The sequence below is a fragment of the Mastigoproctus giganteus genome, chromosome 6 (genome assembly GCF_048544385.1).
Source record: "Mastigoproctus giganteus isolate SK-2022 chromosome 6, ASM4854438v1, whole genome shotgun sequence".
In the NCBI taxonomy this organism is placed as follows: domain Eukaryota; kingdom Metazoa; phylum Arthropoda; class Arachnida; order Uropygi; family Thelyphonidae; genus Mastigoproctus; species Mastigoproctus giganteus.
The window spans coordinates 141,462,792-141,488,989 of NC_143580.1; the positions used below are offsets into that span (position 1 = coordinate 141,462,792).

Here is a 26,198-nt window from a genome sequence, read left to right on the forward strand (position 1 = left end):
ATTCATTAACAGTAATACTAAAAAGTTAATATATTAACTTCATAAGGTTTAAGTTTTAAGGTCTAGTTAAGTAACATTATAATTTGGAAATGAAAATTTGTGATTATCCATAGAGTAATTATAATGTAATTATGTAATGAAACATAATTCATCTAAAAAACATTTTTTAAAAAGTGTATACTCATGTAATTAAGAAAAAATAATATGTATTCATTGTTTTAAATCAGGGCTAGAATTAGGGGATGCTGTCTGTAGTTCCAAAACTGTTATGAATGATTGCAGTTTTGCGTGATTAAGCAATTTGTGAACATTATCTTATACACTTTCATTAAGGTCAAGATGGCAGGTGGCATTTTAGGTTGTACAGTTTCTTCCAGCCATTGTCAATTACATTCCTATCCTGTAGAGAAATGGGAGGGATTTAATTCTTGCCATTCCTGCCAAAAGAGCAGTCAGTGAAAAAGTTTTCTTTTTACAGATGGATTTCTAATGTGTGTGTGTGTGTGTGTGTGTGTGTGTGGAGAGAGAGAGAGAGAGAGAGAGAGAGAGAGAGAGAGAGAGAGAGAGAGAGAGAGAAAGAGATATTATTCTTCTTCTAACCCAAGAGGGAAGATAATGCAGAAATGTTATATCAGTTTCTAGGGAAACTGCTGATTTATTGTTTCTGCATAGCAACTTACCAAAAAATTTGTAAAATTAATTAAAACTATTATTTTTTATTCCATTATTATATAAAATAAAAATATTAACATTAAGACATAAGAACGACAATACACAAGTGACTTTATGTGGATTCTTGAAACCACGATTCGTTCAAAATTTTCTTCAACACAGAACTTTAAGCTTATTATTGATACTTAGCTCTCCCAGAAACGCTGCTCCTCAATTAAGCAGCCTTCAAAACACCTCAATTAAACCTTGACTTCAATCCTGAATGGACAATGTTCTATAATGATTTCAATGTAATACACTGAAAATAGATGAAATAGCATCAGACTACAAGAACCAATGCACAAAATATCGTTTTGATGATATCCTTTGAAAAACTAAGTTTCATCAAACCTATGTTATGTATTTCTGATAATGGGGAAAGATCTCTAGAAAATCGAACTATTTAACAGCTTCGTGAAACTTGTTCTAAATATCCAGTATTTCCTAATATACACTGACAGTTCAAAAATGGACAATACTGTGCACATTGCCTTTCCTTCTTTTATAGTCTCTAGTATTAGAAAAATACCCAGTGTATATATACACAAGGAAATAAGCTTATACAGAATCAGCCAAAAAGAGAAAACACCCCGACTTCATTTGCATAACCCTTATAGTAATTATTAGAAAAGAAACTGAAACACATCCAATGTCACACCATGAAAGTATAAAAATCAACACAAATTCTGCTGATTTTTAACAATGAGTGTGGCTCATTCCTAATTAAATCCATAATGGATTTATAATTATGATGGTTATTCTGAAAACTTACGTTATGCTTTGGCTGTCCTCTTTTGACCAGAATACATGGTCACCACACATTATTTGTACCACTTTTTTGAATGGATTGTGACTTATTAAACAAAAGGTCAGTGCCATTTGCCATACCTATGATATGCACAGAGCCAAAATACCTCAATGGTAATTGTTACTGTTATAACAAATGCAACTGGATTTTCAGTGAAAAATAAGTATAAGATTGTTTATCCAAACCTGGATTCAGCAATGAGACCAATCCCTCACTATAATGGTATGCTAATTCTGCTAACCTACACATCATGGTCTAAATTCTTTAGAAGACAAACTGGAATACAATTCGTGTAGACCTGAGAACTTCAACTGATCCTTAGTACACACACACCCAATGAAGATACATGAGCTGCAGCTGTTTACCTAAGATGAGTTAAATGACCTCATTAAATATCTAGTCCTCTCCAAATATAAAGATGAACTTCTTGATTAATAAAAACGTCAAATTGTCTCACAACTGAAAGAGAAACCAAGTTTTGGACTGGTTACTTGAACTGTCACAAATACCCATTATATTTGAATGATGCCTCCAATGGCTCCTCACAGCAAAATTCGAAAGCTGTTCTCTTATATAACAGAAACTTAGAGCCATCCATACCTGTCGTTTCATAATTTATCTAATTTTCATACTATAGCACTCAAAGCAATTAAATAATGGAATATCTGCAGTGATCTTAAAGTTAATGTTAATGTTATGCGATCTTAAAGTTAATGTTATGCGATCTTAAAGTTATGTTAATGGGCATGTAAGAAGGATTTACAAAATATTGCTGTTTCTAACGCCTACTGGACAGTCAATCAACAGCAAACCATTATATCAGACATGACTGGCCTCAAAAAAACAAAATATGCCAGGTACAAATAGTATGCAGTATGTTCCATTAGACTCCTCACAGCAAAGTTCAAAAGCTGTTCTCTTGAATAACTGGAACTTAAAGCCATCCATACCCATTATTCATTCTTTTCATCTAAAGGAGAAATACTATAACATAAAGACACTACTCAAAACAATTAGACAATGGAATATCTGCAGCAACCTTAAGGTCATTCATATTTTAATGGGTATGTAAGGAAGATTTACAAAATATTGTTGTTTCCAATGCCTAATGGATAGCCATTCTACTGCATACCATTACATCAGATAAGACTGGCCTCAAAGAATCAAAGTGTGTCAGGTACAAATAGTGTGCAGTATATTCCATTAGTGGAGCCAATGAAGATTTTCCTTCTCCCTCTTCAAATTAAACTTATCCTAATGAGTTTTATGAAAGCGAAAGAGAAAATCTTAAATCAGAACTTCTGCAGGATGAAAGCTTTGAAAATTGCCTCAATGTATTAGAACTAAAAGCATTGCAGGGTTGCAAATGGCTTTGTGGAAACTTTTTGGGTAACCACAGGTCTGTTGCATACAAGAACAGAAATGCACACTGACTATTCAGGAGAAACAAAAGATTATAATGAGCAGAGTGGGAATGCTGGTCACCACTAAGTTTTTTTTTTTAAAAGAGATGATGACCACTAATGAAGGTTGAGAAATGGCAACGATGCACAAGAGATCAGTTTGTTCAATATTTATAATTATCGATAGTTACGTAACTACTTACCTTGACAATAATGTGATCCAACCTGATGGACTTTCTGCCTACATATTCTGCATTGTTCAAATTTTGAATATGGTGCAAATCTATAAAAAAAAAAAAAAAAAATCATTAATTTAGCTTTATGTGAGTTGGGGAATTATGTGATTACGAAACTATACTAGTTAATTTTTTTAAAATATGAGAGTCAAAAGGCATCCCTCCTGTGGTAATAAATAGGTATTCCCACCACTTAATGAGTTAAAATCCATCAGCTCAACAGCAATGAGAGGTTGGCAGCAACATACAAGATAATCACAAACAATCAAATATGGAGAAAAGAAAGACATGAGCAACCGCCAGTCCTGGACTCCCAATCAGTAACCTACATGCTGCAGCAGGGCATAGGTCAGGTCCAAAGGAACCCCCACCCAAAATAATATGCAGTACCTTAGGTTGCTTTCACCCAATCTTACCTGTCTGACCAATGAATTTCCTATCCTTGGAAAGTTCTCCTGCAATCAAGCACTTTCACATTTTTTTGTCATTCTATTTGTATCTGACATATGTAATAATGTCAGTGAGGTTGATTGAATTTATATAACCATAAAACTAAAACAGAAATGAGTTAAATTACATCTCTATAACACAGTGTACTTTGAGTATTTCTTCTAAGGTAATTTTCTATTATAAAAGGTAAAGTGCAGCCATTATCAACACACCGCAGGATGGAAGCCTCCTCAACAATTCATGCTGAGAGAAATGGACCATAATCTGCCATGCTGGTCCAGTGCGGGTTGGCAGATCGACCGTATTCAGCAGTCAGGGGCTTGAACCCCGGTCTACTCAGAGCGTAGAAAACAATCATCCAATAAATCTACAAAAGCCTTGCTAGTGTGTGAGCAAGTTCCCCCAAATTCCAGTCAATATCTGGGAAATTAAAATCTCTCATTATAAGACTTACATATTTACTGGCCCACTATTTCCCTGTACAGTTTCTTATTATACTCATCAGAGTCATTAGGCCTATAGCACACTCCTACTCTCAATTTTGATCTCCCAATGCTTATGTCACACCAAACTGACTCGATACTGCACTGTCCAGCAATGTCCACTGGCTTCACTTCCTTGGATTTTATGTATTTCTTAACTAATAGCATAACCCCTCCTCCCTTCCTATCCAGTCTATCCTTTCTGTAGACTTTGTACTCCCCAAATTCCAGTTCTGCTTTCCTTATATCTGTGTGACACGTCTCTGATATCCCCACAATATCTGCCTTTGATGTTTTGAGCAATACCTCAAATTCATCAAATTTACTTACTAAACTCCTAGCATTGGTGTACACTAGTAGCTTCCAAAATAAGTTCTTTGAATGCTTCCCATTTTGAATTTGCTGTTGGTAACATCATCAGTTGGTCCCACTGTATAGAATTTAAATACTGTCTCAGTCCATCGTAGTCGCCTTTACGAAAGCACGTCTATACGAAGTGAGGATAGACGAATAGACGTCTATCCTCACTTCATTTTATTTTTCTCTAAAATCATTATTTCAGCTTGTGACAATTTAAGTTAGTAAAGGAAACAGGCATTCTGGAGTCCCTCCTCCCAATCATTTTATGCATTTTATGTATACTTTATTTTCTTAAATTGTTATTACTGGCCTCAAAGTTTGTCAACATAATTATACTGACATTTTCCATCTCAGTAACAGAGACAGAATTTGAAATTAATTTTTTTGCCATTATTTTCAGTTATCTTTTTCAGTGGTCTTCAACTCCATTCAACAATTCACAAAGTGAATATTTCATGTTTCTTAATATCCTTCTGCCATTTTCAAACTTGATTACCAGAGTTATCCAATTTTTCACCCCATTCTAAGCTTTTTAAATAAATACAAATACTTTTTAAATAAATAAATACACCTCAATCACACCTCCCCTCAGATGTCGTGTCAAACTTTGCAGTCCAAACCTTCTAAGCAGTTCACACGTGCACCAAGTTCATATGTGTACTCATCACTAATCTGGTTATCCTTCTTTGAATCATTTCCAAAGTTGTCTTTTTTTTTTTTTTTTTTTTTAAGTGTGGTCTCCAGATCTGAATACAATATTCCAAATGTGGGGCCTAATCACCATCTTGTATACAGGAATAATGACATCCTTCTCCCTACTAGCAAATGTCCTATAAATCACAGATAGGATACCCTGTACTTTCCTAGCTGCTTGTTTCTATTGCATGGAAAATTTCATGTCAGATTCAACCATAACTCTTAAGTCATTTAAGAGTTATGGTTGAATCTGACATGGTGGTTCAAGATTCTCTAACACTTCTCCAGTGCTAGAGAATCTTGAACTGCCTTTCACTCCACCCCAGCTCTATAATTTTTTTCTCCAGATGCATAACCTTATCCTTAGAAGCATTAGTCATCTGCAAATTTTGATAGCTTCCCTCATACCATTGTCAATATCATTTATGAAAATTAGAAATAGGTGGGGATACAATGCCAATTGCTCAGGTGGGCCCACTTGTTACTGGTCCATCCTAAAGACTGACCATTTATGAAAACCTGCTATTTCCTATCTTTTAACCAGCCTACAATCAAACCTAAAAGCTTACCTCCAACTTCTTCCAGTTTATATAGTAGCCATCTACATGGCATTATCAAAAGCTTTACTAAAGTGTGGATATAAATAATGTCAAAATTGTCACCCAAATAGGATTTACCATGATACCATGATCTTGAGTAAACCCATGATAGGAATTACTCAAGATACCATTCTTGTAGAGATGATCATGAATTGCATAATTAACCATAGACTCCATGATCTTCCCTACCACAGAATTCATTCAAACTCAATGGCCTATAGTTACCCAATTCCTCTCCTCTCTAGCATCACCTTTGTGGATTGGGGACACATCAGCACTTTTTCAGTGTCAGAATCAGACTCTGGAGTCTAATCATTAGACTCTTTCTGGAGTCTAATCTAATGATTCTCTAATATTTCCAATGGTTGAATACACCCACATTCAGCCTTCTAAATTATAATTGAATATATAACATCTTCTCCTGGAGCCTCGCCCTCTTTTCAACTCAGTAGCTTTACAAACATTTCTCAGAGAAATGTTAGCTTTACTAACATTTCTCTGAGATCATCATATCACACATTTTACAGCAATCTGACTCCTTAACATTCCCCAGAGATTTGAACTTGCCTCTGACTGTAAATATTGTTAAGAAGTACCTGTTCAACTCATTTGTCCTATCTGCTGTGCTTTCTATAGACCTTTCACTGCAACTAATCAAGGGACCCATATGATTTACTCTCTTTTTTGTATTTATAAATGAAAACTCCATATCTCCATTCTTAGCTCTCTTTGCTAGTTCTTCTCGTTATCAGCTCTCACTCTTACCCCCACCAGTGGTTTTATACATATTCTCTTATAATGCTCATACAAATCAGAATCACAAGATCGTCTGGAACTGTCCCGTGCTTATTTCTTTTGATCAATTAAACTCACTTGTCATCCACTTTGGCATTGTACACATATAAAATTTGAGCACTTACTTCAAGGATAAATCCCTTGAATATTTCCCAAAGCAAGATTGTATCCGACAGCATACAGTAGTCTCTCAGTTAATCAATTCCAAAAAAAAATCTTATTTCATTATAGTCTTCTCTCTTCAAATTGCCTTTAACTTTGTTCACATAGCTTTCTTTAGATAGAACCCTTTTATGGTATTGTGGTCACTGCCTGCTACTGCTTTTCTGACTATCAAGTTTTTGATACATTAGGCTCCTTAGAGTAAATCAGAATTAGGATATTAGAGATCCTTGTACCCTCCTGGACATGCTGGGGTAAATAAAAGTCATCCAGTTTGTTCCAAAAAAAAAAAAAAAAAAAATTGTTAACATACAGCATATTTCTAGTCACGTATTCCAGTCTATAAGAGGTAGGTTGATGTCATCAATAATGAAATAATTTTACTTACTAGCCTATTCAATCTACCTAAAGGGATTTTTATCACAGTCCTCAGAGTCATCTGGCCTGTAACATACCCCCCATTATCATTTTTCCTTTACTGCAAGTTATTTCATACTACGCCAACCCAAGATCAATGTTTACCTTACCGACTCAGATTATTATACATCAGTTACAAAAATTACTCACCTTGCCTTTTTAGCAGTCAGAGCTTTGTTCTCATTAACTGGTCTTCCGCCACTTTCTACGCACAGAGAAAAATAATAAACCTAGTTTAATAAATGTTTAAACGTATAATAAAATGAAATGTTGAATTATATAAAATAAATATCTGAAATGCATGCTGAACCAATAGTAAAGAATACAGAAAAACTGTTTACAGGGGAAAAAAAAATAAGTGTACAAATCAATAAAGGGATACCTGAGATGAATGTCATTCTGCAACAAAATTTATTACTGATTATTTCAAAATAATTATTAATAATAAATATTTGTCTGATTTGTCTGTTCAAATATTTGTCAATTTTTGTTTTTTGAAAAATTCTGTACTTTTCTAATATACAGAAGCAGCAATTTCTGCTTTACTTAAATAACTATTTTAAAATCAATAACAAATACACAAAATATGTACTACCTATTGGCAAACTAAGTAGAGGAAGAACAAGGAAGAAAGAGATGTACTATCATAAACTGAATAAGCAACATGCTTAATGGGAAAAGAAGTAAAAACACACATATACTACAAAGTAAAAATACAGGTTCAAAGATAATCACCTTGAAAGCACATTGTACTTACAAGAAATACTATACTTCAATAATCCATACATAAATTTTTGTTTTTAATATTTAACCTTTTTGAATATTAATATGATTAAACTTTAGTGAATTCAGGTTGCACTAAGTTAAGTTAGATTACTAATTCTACGGGTTTTTTTGTTTTTTTTAAATTTTGTTTCATTTTTAATGATTTCTTTGATTTCGGGTTTTTTTTTTTTTCCCCCACTCCCACAAATTTGATGACAAATTTGCAAATTTGTCATCTCACTAATTCATCATGTAGGGGAAAGGGTAAAAAGGTGCCATGTACTGTACCAAACTGGATTTGAACATAATCATTCAAAATATGGAAAACTTAGAGTGTGAAACTGAATTCTTTTGCTATCTTTTAAAAATTTATTTCTTCACTGGAACCCTCTCATAACCAGAATTAAATGTGAGGGCCATTCATAATTTTCAAATGTATAAACCAATATATTTTTAGGCATAGCTGGAATCTATAACAATTCTTTATACTGAACTTTTCTTCAGTACTACTTTGCTCAAATATGATTTGCAAAGCATTATTAAGAATTATAATTTCTGTACTATCCGCAAAATTGAATCTCTCAATATACATAAACAGAAATATTTTTTTTGATGTCCCAACTTAAATTCAGAAAAATTTATTAATTAACGTGCAAACAGCAAAAATGTACATTCAGTATGGATTTTCTAATTATTCCAAAGAAAAACAATCAGGCGTTGACTTTGATTACAGAACGAGTCACTGAATTGGTTTGAATTTCCCGTGTGTGTATGTGTGTGCGCACCCACACACTCTACCACTGGCTAAAGCGAATTAAGTTATATGGAGCAGTGAGTGAGAAAGGAGCCCCATCACTCAGGAGCATGATACAGTAAAAAAAAATAATAAAAATGCATGTAACTGTTTCTTGGCATAAGAAACATAACCAAAAGATTTGCAATGAATTGTTTTTGAAAAATGAAAAGATCACACTTCCTTTTCTTCAATGTGTATTGCACCTACTATACCTTCAATGTGTATTGCATCTACTCCTTCCGATAGAAGGAAATTCATCTATCGGAAGCCACACTGGAAAAGTAAAAAACTGGTGTAAAACTGATAACACTGCAATGTGCATTTAATAAAAGAAAAGTATGCTTTATTGTAATTGTTTTTAGGGAACAATATCAGTATATTTGATCCAAGAGGTTGTCACAGACATTCGTTCAGATATGCCAGACAAGTGTACTTGCTACCTGGGAGTCTAAAACACTGATGGAACTGATATTCGGGTGACATTCAAGTCAAGTGTACCCAATTTCAGAGAAGTCCGGAAAGTCTGTGACAGCCAAAATCCCCTGTTTGCACCTTCGCAATGGTGGGACTGTTAGTAATCCTGGGTATAACCTCCATGCACAAGCACACTGTGGGTGACCACACAGGTGTGAACCGACATAAGCAGGGGTCGAGGTGTGGTACCCACGCCACATGGAGAATTGCCGTCCCTCTGTGTTACCAGGCAATACTAGGTGGTAGATGACTCTCATCACAACCAGTGCAGTACCACCACTTTGCTTATTGGAGGCGTGAAGTGGTGGAAACCATGTTTAGTCTTCAGAGCTAAGTTCCGGTCAACTCTTCCACATCTCTTCCATCATGCAGTATGACTGATGACTTTTGAGGTTATGATGAACATCATGGCAAGATCCAATATTCCTTACATTTCGAGGGTACAGCTCTAAAACTGTGTTCACAGGCTCGCTGCTAGTTAGTACACTGGACCGAACCTATTGGCAACTCTTTAGAAGGCTTCCGGATCAGCTAGTGTATAATCTTGCTACCTCTACTCTGTCAGATAGTGAGTGGAGGGAGTCTGAGCAGTGTGTACATGGGGGGGGGGGGTGAGGCCATGTTATGTCAAGGATCTGGGTATATTCTTACCATGTGTATGCCATATCCAAAAATTTCATTACTTCATACAGCATGGCCCCCCACACTTTTTCTTACTATTGAATACACCATGAATTGTCAAACTAATAGAGTAATCTTATCTGAGAATAGATCTAAACCCCCCAAACATTTCCTAGTTCATTTCACAAATATAAAAATAATAAAAAAGTAAAGTGCAGCCATTATCAACCCACTGCAGGATGGAAGCCTCCACAACAATTCATGCTGAGGGAAATGGACCATAATCTGCCACGCTGGTCCAGAGCGGGTTGGCAGATCGACCATATTCAGCAGTCAGTGGCTTGAACCCCGGTCTACTCAAAGAGCGTGTGCTACTGCACTCCTGCTCCTGACCACTCGGCTACGGAAACCATTTCACAAATATACGTGGTCTCAATCCTAATCTCAACGATGTCCATTTCCAATTGAAGTCTGCCAAACCCCAAATACTTTTTCTGACAGATCTCAGTTATCGGTTGATTCAAATACTGCTCACCTCAGATGCCCAAATCATTCGCTGTATGATTCCTTTCGTTTCAAACATGGTATTTGTGCATATGTCCGTTCCGATGTTCCCTGTCGGAAACTTGGTAATTTGGAATCTCCTCTTTCCGATCTTCTCTGGCTTAAAATCTCTCTACCTCATTGTATCAAATTCAACTGTTGTCATAACTCTAACTTCCTCTCTTTGCAACTTGACTTTCTCCAGTCCAACTTTCCTAACAGTGAGGTAATTTTCCTTGGTGATTTTAATGTTCACAACTCCAGCTGGCTTCCGATTTCCAGTCACATTGAACCAGCTGGTCGAGATGCTGAAGCTTTTGCAATTACTAATGACCTTGTACAGATTGTTCATTTACGGTCAAGAATTCTGGACATTCCTAAGCATACAGCCAACATGCTTGACCTTTGTCTCACAAACAACCCTTCTAAGTCAAGGTCGAAGTGAGTGGTCCTTTAGGCACCTCAGATCACAACTTGGTGATTGTCTCTTCTCAAATGGAGCCTTTATCTCATGGCTATTTCCATCCTCGTGTTGTTTGGCATTACAAGAATGTAAAATGGGATGACCTGCGAGATTTCTTTTCTTCTTTTCCTTGGTCGGATTACTGTTTCAAAACTTCTGATAATCTTCTTCTCAAAAGATTATTCTTGTAGGAATGGAATCCTTTATTCCACACTCCAATTTAAAATCTCATCCTTTATCTAAACCTTGGTTTTCCAATAAATCCTAAGGCTGTTCAAGAGAAGAATGCTGTATATCATAATTGGCTTGTTTCCAATTGTTCAGTTTCATTTTTTGCCTACACCAAAGCTCGCAAAAATTGTAAAGCAGTTATTAATTAGTCCAAACTAGATTTGGAAAAGGCTAAGAGTAGAAAACTTGCTTCTTGCCCTAATGATAGCAGACCATTCTGGTCTCTTGCCAAAGCTATTTGCCGCAACTTTTGGCCATCTTTGCTCCCACCTCTGTCAAAACCAGATGGTTCTGTTGTCACGTCAGCCAAGGAAAAAGCTGACCTGCTAGCATCCCATTTTCCTTTCAACTCACGTATTAATGATCTTGGTAAAACACCTCCCACCATTTCCAACAATGCTCCATTCAACGCCTCCTGTGGTCTTCCATCAAAAGGATGTCAGAAGGATTTTGACGAATCTTGATGCTAAGAAAGCTCCAGGTCCTGATGCCATTTCTCCACTTATTCTCAAAACCTGTGCTCCTGAACTTATTCCTGTTCTTTGCCACCTTTTTTCAATTTCTTATTTCAAAGGTATTTTTCCTTCTGCTCGGAAATCTGCTCATATCCAGCCAGTTCCTAAAAAGGGTGACAAATCTATCCCATCCAACTATCATCCCATTGCAATTACTTCTACTCTTTCTAAAGTAATGAAGAAATCAATTAACAGCCAACTCTTTAACTACCTAGAAACCTTCTGTCTGATCAATGATCGTCAGTATGGATTCCGTCAGTGTCAATCCACTAGTGATTATAATGGCTTATGTTACCCATTTATGGACAAATTCAATGGAAAAGTTCGGTGAAACACAAGCAGTTGCTCTTGACATCTCAAAGGCTTTCGATCATGTTTGGCATAAATGTCTTCTAAACAAGCTTCCATCTCATGGTTTGCCAACTGTTTTTTGTAATTTGTTATCCAGTTTTCTCTCTGATTGCTCACTGAGGATGATGGTAGATGGCTCTCGGTCTTCTAACTTCTCCCCTAATGCTGGTGTCCCCCAAGGTTCAGTTCTTTTCTCCACTTTTTTCCTCTTGTACATTAATGACCTTCTTCCATTGACTGGAAATCCTATCCATAGTTTTGCTGATAATAGCACATTGCATTCCACTTTCCATATTGAGAAACCGTGCCCTGCTCAATCAGCTTCAACTTCTCGAATATCCACTACCAATTCCTTAAATCCGATCTCCAAGTAATTCTCCAGTGGGGCAAAGACAATTTAATCTCTCTTGGCACAAGCACATTACAAATATTGCTTTCTCTGCATCTAAAAAACTTGGTTTTCTCTTTCGATCTTAGCATTACTTTTCTTCCAAACAGCTCTTCACTCTGTACAAATCGCAAATCTGCCCTACCACGAAATATTGTTCTGACATCTGAGGCGGTGCCCCCAAAACCTCTCTCAGGCTTCTAGATTCCATTCAGAAGAGGGCAGTTAGGTTAATTAATGACTCCTCTCTAACAGAGCCTCTCCACTCGCTGTCTCATAGACGTACTGTTTCTGGTGCATGCCTTTTCTATAGATACTTCCATGGGCACTGTTCTTCTGAATTGGCTTCTATAATTCCCGCTCTCTCTCTTTTAAAACAGTTCAAACACGTACTGCCAACATCCATTTACTGTCCAACTTCAGACTCACAGAACCAACTTTTCATCTTCCTCGTTTATTTATTCAACTGCCGTTTTCTGGAACAACCTTCCTTCATATGTATTTCCTGGAAATTACAGTCTACAGAAATTCAAGTCTAATGTCAACAAATATCTTCTTTCGTCTTCTCAACCTCCAAACCAAGCACAGTACTAAGTACTATAGGTTCTAATACCTCTCATGTTTGGGGTTTTCATAAAAAAAAAACCTCGACATTTTATGTAGTAAAGCATGCGTGGGGATGGTCGAAGTGAGCAGGGGCAAAGCCTCCTAGTTGTTCATTAAAAATAATTATGTTCAAAATACCACACATTTATTGTATTCAAATAATACCACACATTAAGCACTTTAAAAATAATTAATTTGTTGACTAAACTATTAATTAAAAAAAAAAAAAAAAAAAAGTGTTACATTCTAATATCACATTTTTAGTCTTGTAAGTAAATGTCTGGTTAGCCCAGTGGTTAGGGTATCTGCCCATAAAGCTCACAGAAATAAGTTCGAATCCCACCAAATAAAATAATTTTTATGAAAAAAAAAAAAAAAAAAACACATGGCACCATTCAGCAGCAAAATTTAAAATAAAAAATTAATAATAACAACAGAGTTTGGCCTGTGCAAAGGATCGAGTGAAGCAGCCACCGGAAAAAATACAAGAGCACAGAGCAATGTCACGTGGTTGCATAAAATATCGTGGGAAGCAGCCAGCATCTCCTGGCGGCAAAAACACACTGGATTCTGGGAGGTGAGTCATGTGATCGATGACATGACATGCACAATGGATCATGAGAGACAAGCAGCACCCTCTGCATACATCCCTTCTGCTGCTCAGCCACGATGTTCTGGTTCTCCAAATGGTTTGATATCATCTTAGTTATGCAGCTGTCAGAATCTTGTACATTGTTGAAAGACAGGTGACTGGTCTGCTTAGCCAGGTTTGTGGTGTCTTTGTCCTTAAGCCTTCAAAGGTAGGCACTTGCTTGAGTCAGACCATAGGATTGTCAGGGTGCCTTATTATCTGGGTGAACTGCTCTGCAACATGTCTGCATGAGTGTAGCTGAACTTTTGTACAGTAGTTGTGATGTTATCTATTCATGGCATTCACCATTTGTGGGACTTCCTGATTGACTGTTGTACTTCTTCCTGAATCCCCAATCTGTCATCTCTTGTACATTCTTGGTTTTCTTTCTTTCTAGATCTATCCAGGGGGCACGTCCATTATGGTTAACTCTGCTCTTCCACAGGTTACCCCAGCGCTCCTCAAGTGCCTTCTGGTCTATTGTCTTCCTTCTGTTCTCGTCCAATTTTCCTGTAGAAGGGCTCTTTGGTTTTCATCAAATAAATGTTTTCCTCTGTGCACTCTACCAGTAATGGCAAAGTCTCTTGCTGAGTGCCAGGAGTTTCTGCTAGAAGGTGTCAAGGCATCCGCTGATCCTCTGATTACATGTCTCGTGTTTGGTATGGATGTTTTCTCTCCTAAGTATGGCCTTCACTTTTCAGATCAGCTTCTTACTTCTGTTACCCCATTGTTACCGGGTCAACTGACCTATCTTCACTCTTATCTCTTCTATCTTCTGCAGAGACCATCTTTACCAGTCTGGTGGTTCCTTGTCTTTGCATTATGTTGGTCTCTTGTTTCCCCTTCTGTTAATCCTGGTGGTTGCTACAGCAGGAGCACAGTGTCTAATGTTACTTCATTGTTGTTGAGTCTCATATTATTGGCTTTTTGAGGTGTTCTGTGACATGCCACAGGATTCTGTTGGGTCTCTGCTTCAGTATGGATTTTCATGGAGTTCATTCCCTTGAATTCTGCTAGGGCTTTCTTCCACTCTTCTTCTATTCTGGATATCACGATTTTGTATGCTTTAACTTCAGGTTCTCTGGGTTGTAGTTCTGGAAACTGAAGGTTCCTCCTCCAGTTCTGGTTCTGTTGTGTCTGTATTCGTTGTTAAGTGTAGTTGGTCACTCACATCCTGCTTGATATTTTCCAAGACTGCAGGAGCCAGCAGGTTCATCTTGACAATGGTCCATCTCTGGTCTATTCACTGTTCAGTGACCTAAACAGTCAGTAACCATTCCAACCACTTGGTGTTTAGTTTCATCCTGTACATTGTCATGTCTATCTCTAGCTTCATTACTTTGTAGTATGCTCGCATAATGAATGAAATCATTTCAATGCTCAACTTAATGCATTGGCTTCTTCATTTCTGGGTGGTCACAATTGCAATTTCGCACGAAGGATTTCCAGATGATTTGGCTGGGTGGTCTTGCCCTTCAGTTGTGGTAGCCATATGGGAGACAGCGCAACTAGCTACACTGTCATCTATGGGTGACTCTCCGAAATTTCAAACCACCCCTCTGCTTAAGGCCTAAATGCCAGTGACTTTGTTCGGCGTCACATTCGATTCAATGTTTGATAATTCTACTTCTCATTTTCATCCAGCTATGGCTTCTGCATCTAGTGATGGGTGGTAGTTATGTGAGCGACACCAGATGGTGCCACTGTCCACTTCGACTTTGGGGAAGGTAGATCCAATGAAGCAACTTCACGTTTTTACATCACTCTGCATTTTAAGAAATGCACTTTGATGTAAATTTCAAAAGTTAATTGAAATTTGCTGTATCACATCAGAACTTTTTACAAAATTAGCATAGGCATATGATGCAAAAAAGCAAGCTTATACAGCATCACCCAAAAAAAAAAAAAAAAAAAAAAAAACCCCTCCCAGTTCACCCCTCCGTTCGTTCGAAATACCTGTCCAGCTGAGCCTTAAATTTATTTAGGCTATCAACTTCCACAACAAGGGATGGATGTCTGTTCCACCAACCAACTACCCACTGGCTAAAGGCAAATTTCCACACATCTATCCTACATCTGTCTTTCCTCAATTTGAATTTATGCTCTCTCAGATGATTATTCTGAGCAAGAGGCAGTATCCCATCAGCATTGAGCATGCTCAAACCATTTAAGGCTTTGTACACCTCTATCAGATCACATCGCCGGTGCCTAGTCTCCAAACGCTGTAATTTGCAAAACTTAAGCCTTTCTTTGTAAGAGCAACCCTTCGTTCCGTTCACTAACCTTGTTGCCCTTCTCTGTACTCGTTCCAGCAGCTCTACATCCTTCTTGAAATGAGGCCTCCAAATCTGTATACAGTACTCAAAGTGCGGCCTGACCATTGCCTTATACAAGGGAATAATCACCTCCTTAACCCTGCAAGAAAAATTCCTGTACATCATTGATAAGACACCATGGGCTACTCTTGCAGCCCATCTGCATTACTCAGAGAACTTCATATCTGCCTGCACAATTACCCCCAGGTCCCTTTCATTCTCTACCAGTCACTGTAGTACCACAGAGTTGATATGTTGCTCTGGAGTTGCTGTTTCCCATATGAGTACTTTACATTTGTCAATGTTAAACTTCATTTGCCACCTCTCAGCCCATCTGCTCAACCTTTCCAGATCCTGTTGCAGCAGCATAGCGTCAGTAGCATCCTTAACAACCCTGCCAACCTTTGTATCATCTGCAAACTTGGACATTAAGCTTGATATCCCATCATCAATATTATTTATAAATACAGAAAACAATGGACCCAACACTGAACCCTAAGGGACTCCACTAATAACATTAGTGGAGTCCCTTCTGCCACTCAACCATCCTTTTATCCATAGCAACAATTTGCCACCAATGCCACACTGCTCCAATTTGTGCAGCAGTCTTCCATGTGCAACAGTATCAAAAGCCTTTCTAAGATCCAAATATATAATATCAAAGTTATTCCTTGCATCCAATTCTTTTGTGACTACATCATAGTATCCAATCTAATTGGTCAGGCAAGACCTTCCCTTAACAAAACCATGCTGTGTCTGAGCTATAACTGAATTCTTGTCAAGATGATCCTGCAGTGCTTCTTTAACCAGTGCTTCCATTAATTTTCCTGGAAAAGAAGTTAAACTCACAGGTCTATAATTACTTGTGAGCCTTGGATCCTCCTTTGTGAATTGGGGTGACATTTGCACATCTCCAGTCTGTGGGTACCTCCCCTGAGTCTAAGGAAGCTCTCATAATTATGGCTAACAGATTGCTTACTTCCTTTGCTGCCTCCTTTAATATAACTGGATAGATCCCATCCACCCCAGATGCCTTTCTTGTATTTATCTTCAACAATTTCTCCTCCACTTTACTCTCAATTATTACAAGATCATCTAGCTCACTGCCAGTGTTTACTTCATCTATGGCATTCCCATTCCTGAATAACTCCTCATGTGTGAATGTAGATGCAAAATATTGATTTAGTTTGTTAGCTACCTGAGCAGGATCATGAACAGTTGAACCATCGATATCAAGTGGACCAATCTGATTCATCCACTTCCTTCTAGATTTTACATAAGTAAAGAACTCCTTGCTGTTTTTCTTTGCATTCCTTGCCAAAGATTTCTTGTAATCTGCCTTCGCCTGCCTAACCTCCTTTGTAACTTGGTTACAGATCAACTTATATCTATCATAGGCTTCTGTGTCACGTGTTAATTTATATGTATCCCATGCATTTTTCTTCTCTGCCATATGTCTCATTAGTTCATCTGACATCCATTTAGGCCTAAACCTTGAACAATATTTCTTAGTTGGTATGTAAAGCCTAGTAGCTTCCAAGATAAGTTCTTTGAATGCTTCACATTTTGAGTTTGCTGTTGGTAACATCATCAGTTGGTCCCACTGTATAGAATTTAAATCCTGTCTCAGACCATCGTAGTCGCCTTTACGAAAGCAATAACCCTTCCCTTTACCCCTGATGGTAGTTACCTCCTTAAGTAAATCAAACTTCAGAACACTGTGATCACTGCCACCTAGTGGTTCCTGTATCTGCAGATTCTTAATGTATGAAGAATCACTACTGATAATCAAATCAAGGTATTGTTCCCTCTAGTTGCTTCCCGAACATGCTGATTTAGAAAACAATCATCCAATAAATCCACAAAAGCCTTGATAGTGTGCGAGTGACCAACCCACAAATTCCAGTCCCTTATCTGGGAAATTAAAATCCCCCATTATAAGACTCTCTGATTTACTGGCCCACTATTTCCCTGTACAGTTTCTTATTATACTCATCAGAGTCATTAGGCCTATAGCACACTCCTACTCTCAATTTTGATCTCCCAATGCTTATGTCACACCAAACTGACTCGACACTGCACTGTCCAGCGATGTCGACTGGCTTCACTTCCTTGGATTTTATGAGTTTCTTAACTAATAGCATAACCCCTCCTCCCTATCCTTTCTGTAGATGTTGAACTCCCCAAATTCCAGTTCTGCATTCCTTATATCTGTGTGACACCACATCTCTGAAATCCCCACAATATCTGCCTTTGATGCTTTAAGCAATACCCCAAATTCATGAAATTTATTTACCAAACTCCTAGCAGTGGTGTACATGCACGTATACATGCACCGGTTCTTTTTCTTAGCTACCCTAACACAACCCATGTTTTACTTGCACCCCAATGATTCCCAGCAGTCTCTGAAATATCCTGCATCTTATTTTCCAGGCTGCTGCTCATTCCAATAGAAGCAGTGCAAGAATCACTTTCACCTCTGCCAGTGGCTAATGTTAATCTATTAGTCCTTGTATCCCCCCAATCTAGCAGTTTTCCGACCCACCTAACACTGCTCGATAGTATCAGCAAACATTCTTGCACCCTTTCTATTTAAGTGTATCCCATCCCTGTAGAAGCAGTCTCTCCTGTTAACAAATACAGACCAGGCTGAAAAAAATTCTACCCCTTGAGCCTTGCACAATCTTTCCAGGGCCGAATTGATCGACAGGGCTCTCATCATATACTCCCTCCTATTGTGTCTGGGCAGAATTGGAGATACTTTCAAATTCAACCCTAATTCACGTCTTTTTTTTTCAACAGTGACCTGCATTACTTATATCTGTGTGACATCACGTCTCTGATTTATTAAGTAATTCTGTACTTGTTAAGTAATTCTGCCGGTCTCCTACTCTTATATCATTAGTGCCAACGTGTACAACTATATCACCTTTTGTGCCCTTAAAAGATATCTGCTCTACAACCTCATTAACCTTTGCCTCTGGCAGACATACCCTGGTCCTGTTCCACCTATCCTTTTTACAAAGCATGTTTCCCGTTTCCCTGACAATAGAGTCACCAACAACTACTAGTTCCTTTGGGACCAGTGCATTCTGCCTTGGGGGTTGCCGCCGTGTTGTGTGATGTCCAAGTGCAAGCTCTGGTGTTGGTGTGGGCAGCTGAGAGCTTGATGGGCCCCTCACTTTTAATCCTTCGAAGGCATCCACCCTGTCCTTCAAGCTCTCATATAGGCCCATAACAACGCTGAGTTGTTGCCTGATTTCCTTACACCCTTTGCATCGCGCACATACAAACACATCCCCCATGGCAGAATCATGTCCCGTACCTGACTGCTCCACAAGCAAATAGTGCATTTTAAAAGGCTGTGATTCAGAGGGCAAATGCCCCCCCCCCTCAGTTCTCCTCTGAGCCGCAGCACTTCTATTAGCTTGAACCTTTTGCTTTGCTGCTCTGGTCTGAGTCATGATTTTGATTTAATTTCAATAAAATTTCAATTTCAGTACAAAATTAAAACCCTAAACTTGTATTCCAACACAGTTATAACGCTATATTTATGTTTCAGTATCGAGTGTTATCTACGAAATCTCTTGATATAACTTCCGTATCAAGTTAAGTATTAATTATTTATTTTTGCTAATTATTTATGTTACGTAACCTAAGTCGTTATATGTATATAGTTAAAAGAACAATTTAATTGACAATGAAGTTCAAGTTTAATAGATTTACTGATTAATTGACAATATTATATTATTTATATCTAATGTATATTAGATATACATAATATAATATTGTTAATTATACATAATATAATATTATGTACATGTATATCTATGTTCGAGATATTTTGTATCGCGTAACAATGGCGGCAATTTACGAACGGTATCTACGGACACTTAAGTATCGATTAACTTCCAAATCTCGCTGTCTCAATTCAGAATAAACTAAGGATCCTGACTAGCTACTTACAGAAAATAATTTGATATAACAATTCGTTAATAAATCGGCTAAATATGGTTAAAAAAAAACCTCTCGTTCAACGGAGCTTCAACTTGTAACACGTGGATTTGATACCCTTACCGATACTAAGTAATACCTACAAAATCTCTAAGTTAAACTGTAAACTGAGTATCGTAACTAGTAATATAAAGCTACTCTAGAAAATAAGTTAATATGCCAATTTAAGCTGTAAAACAGAAAAAACTTCTTTGTTCCAGGAGTGGCAATAAGCTACGTCCGCACAGGCTACTCTCGTTCTCAAACTCATATAAATAATAAATAAATGAATTACTAACTGCAATCAGTATAAATGGAAACAATGATAAATGAATTACTAACTGCAATCTGAGCTGCCACAGTTTCAAGGGTGGTTCTTAATTGGATTGGTCTGGATGGTATGTTAGAATTTACAAGAATGGCTGCTCCTCCATGGGCAGGAGACTCTGGGCTCCTATCTAGTCTGTATATCATATAATTTGAGAATTTCAGCGAAACTTTAGACAAGAACGTTTCCTGTAGGCATACCTATGGGACTGAATTGAGAGACTGAATTGCTTAAGTCATCAGAATGGCTGCTTAGTCCTCTGCAGTTCAAATGTATATTTTTTTTTTTTAACATGAAAACCCCAAAGATGTTGATATTAGACTTGAACTTCTGCAGACTGTAATTTTAAGTTAATACGTACGAAGGAAGGTTGTTCAAGAAAACTGCAGTAAAATGAAAAAACGAGGAAGATGAAAAGTTAGTTCTGCAAGTTTAAAATTGGACAGTAAATGGATGTTGGCTGGTGGCGGCATGTGTTCAGATTGTTTTGAAAGAGAAAGACAGAGCAGGAATTATAGATGGTTGTTGTTGTTATTTGGAGCATTAGCAACTAAGGCCATATTGCTCCGGGATATGCGGTGGTCATTCCCTGACCTTTCCACATCCTCCCTATTTGGTGGTGATGGGCTCGAACCCCGGTCTAATCAAGAAGCGTGTGCTATGCACTGCTGCTACTTCCCACCTGGCTACGGAGGCGCCAGGAATTATAGAAGCCAATTCAGAAGAACCGTGCCCATGGAAGTATCTGTAGAATAGGCATCAGCAGAAACAGAACGTCTACGAGACGGAGAGTGGAGAAACTCTGTTAGAGATGAGTCATTAATTAACCGAATTTCCCTCTTCTGAATGGAATCTAGAAGCCTGAGAGAGGTTTTGTTGGCACTGCCCCAGATATGGAAACAATATTCCATGGTAGGGTGGATTTCCGATTTGTACAGAGTGAACAGCTGTCTGGAAGAAAAGAACACCGAGAGCAAAAGACAAAACCAAGTTTTTTAGATGCAGAGGAAGCAATATTTGTAATGTGCTTGTGCCAAGAGAGATTAGAAATCAGGGTAATTCCCAAAAGAGATATATCATCTTGCCTAGAAATCGGAGTATCAACAAAGATAAGCATAGGAGCAGAAGAATCCTTTTTGCGAGATATAAGACAGGACAAAGTTTTAGAAGGATTGATATCAACTAAATTGTCTTTGCCTCACTGGAGAATTACCTGGAGATCAGCATTTAAGGAATTGGTAGCAGATATTCGAGATGTTGAAGCTGATTGAGCAGGACATTCCACTTTCTAGTTTGAGAAACTAGAAAGTGGAATGCAATGTGCTATCATCAGCAAAATTATGGATAGGATTTCCGGTCAATGGAAGAAGGTCATTAACATACAAGAGGAAAAGACAGGGGGAAAGAACTGAACCTTGGGGGACACCAGCATTAGTGGAGAAGTTAAAAGATACAGTGCCATCTACCATCACCCTCAGTGAGCAGCCAGAGAAAACTGGATAACCAATTACAAAAAACAGCAAACCATAAAATGGAAGCTTGTTTAGAAGACCTTTAAGCCAAACACGATTGAAAGCAGTTTCTCTTGACACATTTGAGATGTCAAGGGCAACTGCTTGTGTTTCACCGAACTTTTCAACTGAATCTGTCCATAAATGGGTAATATAAGCCAGAACATCTCCAGTGGATTCACACTGATGGAATCCATACTGGCAATCGTTGATCAGATGGAAGGTTTCTAGATAGTTTAAGAGTTGGCAGTTAATTGATTTCTCCATTACCTTAGAAGGAATAGAAGTAATTGGATGGGAGGGATTTGTCACCCTTTTTTGGAACTGGCTGGATATGACCAAATTTCCAAGCAGAAGGAAAAACACCTTTAGAATAAGCAAGTGAAAAAAGGTGACAAAGAACAGGAGTTCAGGTTTTGAGAACAAATGGAAAAATACCATCAGGACCTAGAGCCTTCTTAGCACCAAGATTCGTCAAAATCCTTCTGACATCCTTTTGATGGAAGACCGCAGGAGGCATTGAATGGAGTGTGCTGGGTATGGTAGGAGGTGTTTTATCAAGATCATTAATACAAGAGTTGGAAGAAAAATGGGATGCTAGAAGGTCAGCTTTATCCTTGGCTGAAGTGACAAAAGAACCATCTGGTTTTGACAGAGGTGGGAGCAGAGATGGTCAAAAGTTGCAGCCAATAGCTCTGGCAAGAGACCAGAATGCTCGGCTACCATTAGGGCAAGAAGCAAGTTTTCTACTCTCAGCCTGTTCAAAATCTAGTTTGGACTCATAACTGTTTTACAATTGTTGCGAGCTTTGGTGTAGGAAGAAAGTGAAACTGATGAATTAGAAACAAGCCAATTACGATATGCAACATTCTTCTCTTAAACAGCCTTAGCACAGTTATAAGAAAACCAAGGTTTAGATAAAGGATGAGATTTTAAAGTGGAGTGTGGAATAAAGGATTCCATTCCTACAAGTTTAATTTCGCTGACACGATCTGAGCAAACGCTGACACCAGAAGTTTTGAAACAGTAATCCGACCAAGGAAAAGAAGAAAAGAAATCTCGCAGGTCACCCAATTTTGCAGTCTTTAATGCCAAACAACACAAGGTTCGGAATAGCAATGAGATAAAGGCTCCATTGGAGAAGAGATAATCACCACGTTGTGATCTGAGGTGCCTAAAGGGCCATTCACTTCTACGGTGTACTTAGAAGGGTTGTTTGTGAGAAAAAGATCAAGTGTGTTGGCTGTATGGTTAGGATTGTCCGGTATTCTGGTAGGTAAATTAATAATCTGTGCAAGGTTATTAGTAATTGCAAAAGCCTCGGCCTCTCAACCAGCTGAGTTTGTATGACTAGAAAACGGGAGCCAGCTGGAGTTGTGAACATTAAAATCACCAAGGAAAATTACTTCACTGTTAGGAAAGTTGGACTGGAGAAAATCAGGTGGCAAAGAAAAAAAGTCAAAGAGTTTCAAGTGATTAGTGGAATTGGGAGAGCGGTAGAGACAGCAAATGAATTTGACAGAATGAAGTAGAGATTTTAAGCCAGAGAAGATCAAAAAGAGGAGATTCCAAATTACCAGGTCTCTGACAGGGAATATTGGAACAGACATATGCACAAGTACCACCTTTGAGGTGAAAAGAATCATACAGCGAATAATTTGGGCAACTGAGATGAACAGTGGTCGAATCAACCAAGAACTGAGATTATCAGAAAAGTATGTGGGGTTTGGCACAAATTGGACCCATCGGAGGCAGAAGCAGAGATTGTAGCAAATGATTCTGCAAGTGCATTAGCAACTTCTTCAGCTATAGATAGGTCTTTCCCTTTCCAATGAAATATTGGAGAGGGCAGATGAGTGAATTTTCCATTTAGTGCCTGTATTCTCTTCCAGATGAGACCGTGTGTCGGTGTCTTTTGTGATGTTTGAAGCAAAAGCAATGCACAATTCTCATTTTACTTTTGTCTAATTAGCCTTGCTTCTGCTTTAAGCCTTTTATAAGCAATGAGGTTACTGGTGGTGGGATTCTTTCGGAAATTATTCCAAGTTCGGTTTTTTTCCTGTTTGGCAATGAAGCAATCTGTATTCCACCAGTGAATTCAGTGATTGCGATATGACTTGAGTTTTGGAATGTAGGTATTAGCCGCAGTCAGAATCTGATTGGTAATGTAAGTATTTACATCATCAATAGGTTATTTTTTAAACATAAAGTCTGCCTAGATCTGAGCAGAATAGCCATCCCAGTTCGCCTTTTTAAACTTCAAATTGGATCGTTGATCGGGATTTATAGTTACCCTTGTTTGAAAGAAACAAACAATAGGAAAGTAATCACTGTTAAAGGGATCAGTTAATACAGACCATGCCATGATTGGAAAGATGGATGGTGAGCTAACTGACAAGTCAATTGCAGAAAAAGAGATCCTGTGGGTAGGCAGATGTAGGTAGGAGATCCACAGTTTAATAAAATCAGATCATTATTATTCATAAATTCCTCAATCAATTGGCCTCTGTCCATTGTAGCTGATCCCATAATAAATGGTGTCCATTAAAGTCACCAAAAAGACACATTAGAGTTGTGTAATGAGGTAGTCAAGTTCTGAATGTGGAAGTAGAGATGGTGGAATATAAATGCGAACAATGGTAACTGAAATATCAACTGCAATCTGAGCTTCCATAGCTTCTAGGGTGGTTCTTAACTGGATTGGTCTGGATGGTATGTTAGAATTTACAAGTATGGCTTGTAAAATCCACAGGCAGGAGACTCTGGGTTCCTATCTCATCTGTATCTTAAATAATTTGAGAATTTCACCGAAACTTTGGACAAGAATATTTCCTGTAGGCATATACCTATGGGATTGAATTGAGAGATAAAATCCCTCAAGTCATCAGAATGGCTGCTTCATCCTCTGCAGTTCCACTGTATGATGTTAGGCATTATTTTGGTTTGGCTGTGGATGATTCATCTGACTGTTTTTTGTATGCAGGGCATTTTTTATGGTTTTTTTTTTTTTTGGAATAAGGAGCATCCGGTATCCAGAGTCATTGGCACGAAGTTCTAGGATAGGTTCTTCATAATCTGGGTGTATATCCATTTCCATAATGTTGGTGGGTGGTTCAGTTTTCTTACAGTCTTCAGCAGGTTTCAATTTTTCTGTATCATTCGAGACTATCGGAGTATAAGTTGGGATACTAATTGGGATGTTGGTGGCATTGCTTGTTTTCGTTTTAGAATTACCTTTTCCAGTGGTTGATAAAGTAGCTTTAACCCAATTAGCTAAAGAGATGTTGGGCGGTACTGACATCTGTTTGAATTGCGGCAGTATGAAAACTTCGGGTGCGAGAGGCATAAGATGGACTATGCATGGTCACATTACAAATGTGATGACATTACAAATATGATGCCTGCGTGCCTCAGGATATGTTCTAATTTGAATTTTTGGATTTTCCTACCTGTCTTCCACATTTTTCACATGATTTAGAAAAGGCAAGGTGACTGCCTTTGCAGTTGGGGCGAATGAGAACTGCAGCTGAACAACCTGCTTGTGTATGTTCTTTTGAACCACAAAGAGGGCAGATGGCGTCACCTTTGTATGCCTGCTGTGAGTGGCCATACATCTGACATTTAAAACAGCAAAGAGGATTTGGGATGTATGGGCAAATTTGGCAGTTTAAATATGCAGCTTTTACTGAGGATGGCAAATCAGGAGTGCTAAAAGTTAAAATGATGGAACAGGTTGGAATGAGATTTCCATCTTTTTTTGTCATTATTCTTTTAGCACTTATTACCTTTTGATTGCTAAGTTCTTAAACTATTCCTTCTCAGACACTGTAATTAAGTCCCTTTCTGTGATGACGTTTTTGTTGAATTTAAGGTATTGCGGGGAGTAAAGGACATTAGCAACCCACCAAATGTCGTCTTTAATAGCCACTCAATGTTTGGAGGTGGCTGTTTCAATCAGGAGATCTCAGGATTGTAGTCACTTCACCATTTCTGGTGATCCTGCAATAGATTCCAGATGTCTTTGAATCATAAATGGCAATAACTTGCCACAGGCTGGGTGGACAGGGAGTGTATCACCAGAAAATTAGGAATGTCTGGAAGCTGTGCTTCTGTTCGAAGCCTTTTGTTGACTAGTTTGTTATCATCAGAGGATTTTTGTCTTGAGTTTGAAGGCTCTAAAGGTGAAAAATTGTTAGAATCCATGATGGCTCCTTTTGGCCCTGGGGGTTTATCTTTACCACCCAAGTTACCAGCCATGCCATGGGGAAGCAGGAGCAGTGCCAAGTGGCTGAGTTAGTAAGTTGGTACTTATAGAAAAAAGAAACAAAGGTGGTTTTCCTTTTTTTTCCTTTCTGGGCCTCTGCCTACTTCTTGTACAGAGAAAGTGCTACTCTGATATACAAATCAAATCAAGAAAACAGTTTTTGAAACAAAAAATAGAATATGTTCACTCAAATGGTCTTTGTTGAAAACACTTTTCAAAACGCACTAAAAATCACTTGGCCACAGAACGCTTGGCATCCAGGGCCTTGATCCTTAAATCCATCC

General features: G+C 38.0%; 1 protein-coding gene across 1 annotated transcript in view; it reads right to left on the bottom strand.

Moving 5' to 3' along the window:
• Positions 1-26,198, bottom strand: part of LOC150084625 (cysteine-rich PDZ-binding protein) — a 90,895-nt gene that overhangs the window by 46,000 nt on the left and 18,697 nt on the right. Inside the window, exons 3-4 of the mRNA XM_090375362.1 lie at positions 7,270-7,324; positions 3,126-3,205 (exon numbers count right to left, since the gene is read on the bottom strand). Of these exons, the coding sequence (XP_090231488.1) occupies positions 3,126-3,205; positions 7,270-7,324 (135 nt within the window). The remainder of the gene's footprint in view (positions 1-3,125; positions 3,206-7,269; positions 7,325-26,198) is intronic.